At 36.0% G+C, this 6865-nt stretch overlaps 2 protein-coding genes across 2 annotated transcripts; both read left to right on the top strand.

Annotated features, from left to right (window-relative positions):
- The first annotated feature begins 2779 nt into the window (after window positions 1–2779).
- On the top strand, window positions 2780–3526 carry LOC107846946 (enoyl-CoA delta isomerase 1, peroxisomal). Its single transcript, XM_016691215.2, has one exon. It carries the CDS (start codon window positions 2793–2795, stop codon window positions 3480–3482), a length of 690 nt encoding a protein of 229 aa, XP_016546701.2. The 5' UTR covers window positions 2780–2792; the 3' UTR covers window positions 3483–3526.
- Window positions 3527–4458: 932 nt separating this feature from the next.
- LOC107848530 (UDP-glycosyltransferase 89A2) lies at window positions 4459–6199 on the top strand. The gene has a single exon (XM_016693319.2). The coding sequence runs from the start codon at window positions 4569–4571 to the stop codon at window positions 5970–5972; it is 1404 nt and encodes a 467-aa protein (XP_016548805.2). The 5' UTR covers window positions 4459–4568; the 3' UTR covers window positions 5973–6199.
- The last annotated feature ends 666 nt before the right edge of the window (window positions 6200–6865 follow it).

The following is a 6865-nucleotide window of genomic DNA, read 5'->3' as shown; positions in this document are numbered from 1 at the left end:
TCTTCATATAAAGAGTCAAGGTTGAACCCTACATGGCAAGCAGCCATGACCCTGGAGTTTGAAGCTTTCTATGCAAATAACACTTGGGACCTAGTTCCCTTACCTGCAGGAAAAAGGGCAATTGGATGCAAGTGGGTATACAATATCAAGCACAAGGCTGGTGGTTCTGTTGAAAGATACAAAGCTAGACTTATAGTGAAAGGTTATACACAGCAGGATGGGATTGACTACATAGAAACTTTCTCACCAGTGGTAAAAATGACCACTGTAAGGACATTGATTGCCCTAGCAGTGAAACGAGGCTGGGATTTCTATCATCTTGATGTGAATAATGCCTTCCTCTATGGTGATCTTCACAAGGAAGTGTACATGAGTCTTCCACAAGGGTTGTTGGTCAGTGACAAAACTATAGTCTGCAAGCTCAATAAGTCCTTATATGGACTCAAATAAGCTAGTTGAAAAGTTAACTGCATCCCTATACTCAAGAGGTTACTCACACTCTACCAGTGATTACTCACTCTTTTACAAGAAGGATGGAACATGTAATGTGTTTGTTGCTGTATATGTTGATGACATAATAATGACTGGGACTAATATGGCAGAAATACAATCATTGAAAGCTTTCTTGCATGACCAATTCAAGATCAAGAATTCAGGAAAACTACACTACTTTCTGGGGTTAGAGATCATATATAAAGAAGATGGAGTATTGATTTCACAGCAGAAATTTGCCAGAGAATTAATTAAGGAGTTTGACTGTACAAAATATCGCACCACAACTGCACCTCTTGAGACCAACATAAAGTTGAGTCCAAATGAGGGAAAGCCACTGGTTGATCCTACTTATTACAGGAAGTTGATTGGAAAATTGAACTTTCTCACTCACACAAGAATATATCTCACTTACAGTGTTCAGCATCTGAGTCAATTCTTGCAGACACGTAGAGAACCACATCTTAAGGCAGTCTTTCATGTGTTGAGGTACTTAAAAAGTGATCTGAGTCAAGGAATTTTCTTCTCAAAGCATACAGATTGCAGGATCACTGCCTATTGTGATTCAGACTAGGCTGCCTGCTCCAGTTCTAGGAAATCAGTGAGTGGCTATATTGTTCTCATGGGAGATAGTCCAATTGGATGGAAATCTAAGAAGCAAACTATTGTGTCTCTCTCATCAGCAAAAGCAGAATACAGGGCAATAAGGAAGGTGGTAGGAGAACTGGTCTGGTTGGAAAGATTAATGAAAGAACTAACTGAGCCATGCAATTGCAACCTGCCAATATCAGTTTTCTATGATAGTTAGTCAGCTATCCACATAGCAAAGAATCCAGTATTTCATGAGCGTACAAAGCACTTAGAAGTGAACTGTCACTTTGTCAGAGATAAGCTTCAAGAGGGACTCATATCTCTTCAGCACTTATCAACAACTAAACAGCTAGTCGATATCCTCACCAAGGCCTTGAGTGGACCCAAACACTGAGAGATTTTACGCAAGTTGTCAGTGAATATCTCACCTCCAACTTGAGGGGGGGTGTTGACATTAGGTTCACGTTTCACAGATTAAGTCAACTAAGATTAATCCAACTTAAGTTAGTTAAGTGTAAGTTAAGTGGTAGTTAGGTGGCAGTTACGATAATAAGTAGTTAGTTAGGATTGATATTTTCTCTCTCTAGTTTTGATTCAGCTGCTTGCATATATATACACATTACATCACAAAATCAGTAGAGTTTTCCAATTAAGTAAGAAGAGGGAATTTCATTTCAATGCTTTCCTCTTGAGCTCCCAGCTTCATTTCTGTTCACCTGAGCTTCCATGGAAGCTTAGGATGGTCTGTTCATGGTCAATTCCTCATCTCAATTCAAAATCTTAACAGTTACTTATGTGACGTGCAGGAAAGTATAGTATTATTTAAATAAGAAATGCACAATTGATATACTATTGAAAAGAAACAGCTTGCTACCAAAAAAAAAGAAACAGCAGAACTAACTCAAAAAGATTTTTCTAAAAAGAATTAAGGCTCTTGATTGTTGTAGGGTTGGTCAAGTTACTTATGTGACGTGCAGGAAAGTATTGTATTATTTAAATAAGAAATGCACAATTGATATACTATTGAAAAGAAACAGCAAAACTAACTCAAAAAGAATTAAGGCTCTTGATTGTTGTAGGGTTGGTTAAGTTACTTATGCATGTGACGTGCAGGAAAGTATGGTATTATTCAAAAAAAGAAATGCATAATTGATATTCTATTGAAAAGAAACAGCAGAACGAACTCAAAAAGATTTTTCTAAAAAGAATTAAGGTAAAGAGGTGTGCTCAGCATGTTTCCTGGAATTAGAAAAAGTGAGTTGTAACCTAAGAAATGTGAATAAACAATATATACGTAATAGATCTGGTCAAATTTGGTTGTTTAGACCAATTGTGTCTATCTTTTGTGAACTTAAAATATATTTTGTGTTCAATGTTTTGTAAAAATAAAGATTAAGTTACAGTAATCCATATTAAATTGATTATTTGGATCTTTAAAGAACAAACTCATGTGATGTCACATGTAGTTGAAACGTCTATATGCTAATCTCTATCAACATAGGCATTCTTTTATTCAAAAAGACAATAATTGAGTTTGAAAATATCAATAGTTTAGAGTGATCTTTATAATAATCTTGAATTCAAACTACGAACTAGTCAATATTCATACTTAGTTTAATCTATTCACTTTTGAAAATTCATACATCTTTGTGTATAAAATTAGTATATAGTACTTAGCAACATATTAAAATAATAATCATAGGAAAGAAATGTGCACCTTAGAGAAACAAGGGAATGTATTTATTCTAACACTTACCGGTGATGGTGAGCATAGGCTCAATCCCTCTCTTATTGACGCAATCAGAGCCGCCCTCAACCGCGTAAGGGCTGAAGTTGCGGTCGGGTCGGCTCTGATCACTACGGCTCAGGGCAAATTCTTCTCTAATGGCTATGATCTAGCTTGGGCCGGATCTGACCCGGCCCGATCACAATTGATGGATTCCAAGTTTAAGTCGCTCGTATTCGACCTTTTCAACTTACCTATGCCGACTATCGCGGCCATTACTGGCCACGCTTCGGCAGCTGGCTTCATCTTGGGAATGAGCCACGATTATGTTTTGATGCGGAAGGACCGCGGGTTTCTCTACATGAGTGAAATTGATATAGGGCTAAAAATTCCTGCTTGGTTCGTGACTTTAGTGAAGAATAAAGTCAAGTCGCCCGTAGCTTGGCGTGATGTCGTTATGAGAGGCACTAAATTGACTGCTGACGTGGCAATCGAGCATGGCATCGTGCACTCCGCGCACGTCGGTGCAGCAGAGACGGTGAAGGAGGCTGTGAAGCTTGGGGAGGAGTTGACGGCGAGGAAGTGGGATGGAAATGTTTATGCTCATAGTAGGAGGCTTGTGTTTTCTAATGTCTTGGTTGCACTAACCAATGAAAGTGTATCTAGGTTGTGAGCAAGTAGCTAAGATACATGAAAATAAAAAAATTTGGGTCGATAGCTTTACTGTTCTCTTCTTCATTATTTCCAGCATGACTCTTTTATTACTGTATTTGTTTTTATATACTTGGCATTTGATATGATTTATTTAAACTGAAGATCTATCTGAAACAACCTTGCTACCTTCAAATTTAAGTACACTAGTTTATTTTTAGATTTTATATCTTACAAATAACAATATATTTGAAGGAGATTAGGAGGAATAAATAATTGATCAATGTTATGCTAGTATGGATAGAGAAGCAAATATTTCTCGTACGAATTTACCACAATCCAAGAGGGAAAAGGTGTATGAGAGCATTTTGATTAATTCATTGCTAAAAGAAAGTTTACGGAAAAATTTCAAGATAAATAAGAAGACAAAAATCAATTAAATAAATTTTTAGACGGGCAATATAATGTAGCATCATATTCTTTCATTTGTAAAAGAAAGTTGAATTTTATGCCCAACTTTTTCATTTAGCTTTTATAATTTAGTCATTACTTAAATATTTTTACTTGTACATACTATCATATTAAATTATGTGATACTCATAGCTTATTAATTTTTTGCTAATTCTTATTTATCTTTTCTTGTATGTTTGCTAAAGAAGGTTATACCTCAATATGATCAATATAGTAAAGCTTGTGTTCTTACCAAACTATCGAAATTTATATTGTTTGCCTTAAAATTAAAGATAAAAAAGTGTAGGGTATTTACTATCCGAGCAACACCTTCTTGTCTAGTAAAGTAATAGTTAACGCTCTTTACTTTCAATTTTTTTTATTATGTACTAGAAATGAAATAAGTCACGTGGCCTACTAGCTTTGGAAAAAGATGAGCGTCCACCTATGTTCATTGTCATGTAATAGGCTAACAGACAAAACCCCCACAAAATTCCACAATCACAAAGACTAAGAAAAAGCATCTACTCTATTTAAATAATGCCAATACCAAGACAAATAAACTTGCACCATTAAGAAACATCACTAAATTATATATCAAACATATACACATCACTCTAGTTCAAAATCACCAACCTTTTTTTTTAGTTCAACAACCATGTCTAGCTCTAAAAATGGTGTTCATATCCTAATTTTTCCATTTCCAGCACTAGGTCACATGTTACCACTTCTTGATTTTACTCATCAACTTCTTCTTCATGGCTTTAAAATCACCATTTTAGTCACACCAAGAAATGTACATATTCTTGATCCTCTTCGCGCCAACTACCCGTCTATTAATACACTCATTTTTCCATTTCCCGGCCATCCATCGCTTCCCACTGGTGTTGAAAACCTTAAGGATATTGGAAACTCCGGCAATGCGCCAATTATTGATGGGCTTAGTAAACTTCATGGCCCAATCTTGGAATGGTTTAAGGCCCAAGTAGATCCTCCAAAGGCTATTGTTTATGATTTTGTCTTGGGTTGGGCCCAAGATTTGGCCCAAGAAGTTGGTGTACCTGGAATTGTTTTTTACACTTCTGGGGCTTTGGTGGTTTCTATTATTTTTGAAATTTGGAGGAATTTTGAGGGGTATAGAGATTTGGGCCTTGTTGAGTTTAATGGGCTTCCTAAAAGCCCAAGATTTATGAGGGAACACCTTCCTTCTGTGTTTAAGAATTTTAAAGAGGGTGATCCTGCTTGGGAGATTGTTAAGAATGGGATTATTGCAAATGGTAGGAGTTTTGGGTCAGTTTTGAATACTTTTGAGGCTTTGGAGAGTGAGTTTTTGGGCTTTTTAAAGAAGCAAATCGGCCATGACCGCGTGTATTCGATTGGGCCAATTAATTTGATTGGTGGACCTGGTAGAATTGGGAAGTCCAACACGGATGATGATGGAAATGACAGAGTTTTCACTTGGCTTGATGAATGTCTTGATGCGTCTGTTCTTTATGTGGCTTTTGGAAGTCAAAAGATACTAACAAAAGCCCAAATGGAGGCCTTAGCTATTGGGCTTGAGAAAAGTGGAGTGAGGTTCATTTTAGTAGTTAAAAAGTTGACCGCCCAACAAGAGGAACAAGGTTTTGGATCAGTATCCGAAGGGTTTGAGAAGAGAGTCTCAGGACGAGGCCTAGTAATAAAGGGTTGGGCCCCACAAGTGGAGATTTTGGGCCATCGAGCTGTTGGCGGATTTTTGAGTCATTGTGGATGGAATTCGGTACTGGAAGCTATTGTGGCAGGAGTACTAATTTTGGGCTGGCCCATGGAGGCCGACCAATTCATTAATGCATGGTGGTTGGTTGAGAATATGAAGACATCGGTCCAAGTTTGTGAGGGCCCAAACTCAGTGCCCGACCCGATAGTATTGGGTCAGAGAATTAGTGAGTCAATGAATAATGATTTGGTTAAGGAAGGGGCTAAAAAATTGAAAGATAAAGCACTTGAAGCTGTTAAAATTGAAGGGAGCTCTAAAAGGGATTTAGATTTCATTGTGAGAGAGCTGGCCCAACTAAAAAGCTAAAATTCATGCAAATGGGCCATACAAATTTATGTTGGGCCAAATGATGAGTTTGGTTGGACCTAAGATGGACACTTGATATGCGTTCTTCAACTTCAATATAAATGTATTGTATGTTGATGATGTGAGGAAGGAAAATGAGACAAGTTGACCTTGTCCATCTTATGTGTTAGTATTAATTATCAAGATGTCTCATTAGTCATTACAAATAAATGTCATTTCTTTTATCATATTAGCTGCGTTAAAACCTCAATTGGTGGATTACAATTTTGACCAATAACATTTGTTCACACCACATTTTTTAGACTCTATTTGTGTCGGTACATTAGGTATATTGTTGTTAATGTAAAATTCATAGTAGGAAAATTGTAGGTGCCAATTTTGATCGATAAATGTGTAATTTGTTCAACTAGTGAAGTTTTGAGTAGGTTGAATGAGTTATGATTCGTTTAATGAGTTAAACTAGATATAACCTTAAAAACTGAATGTTGAGTTAACTTTAGAAGTTATTCATTCAATCATTTGAATCTCTTTAAAATAGAGAATTTTTTCAAATAATCGAAACTCGATATTAATTTCATCAAAAAAATAAAGGCATCTCTCACAACCGATTCAAATCATTCTATTTGTGTAATATAAATTGACTCATAATATACTTTTATCATGAGTTTTAAAAAAAAGGACAAAAAAAGGAATTTGGATTCTCCTTTCTTTTTTTTGTTGGTTGTATGGCTTCTAACAAAGTTGACATATCTATGTTCGAAGACAACAAAAACAATTACAAGGAACCATCAACTAACATAACTTTTAACTTTTGTTCTTTCTTATAACCTTATACTATATGACCGATATTTTTCTTCCCTTTTTATTAAAACAGGATATAATATATCTAAAGA

This window comes from Capsicum annuum, chromosome 11 (genome assembly GCF_002878395.1).
Source record: "Capsicum annuum cultivar UCD-10X-F1 chromosome 11, UCD10Xv1.1, whole genome shotgun sequence".
NCBI lineage: Eukaryota > Viridiplantae > Streptophyta > Magnoliopsida > Solanales > Solanaceae > Capsicum > Capsicum annuum.
The sequence above is the reverse complement of the archived record's forward strand: the minus strand, read 5'-3'. Positions and strand labels throughout refer to the sequence as shown.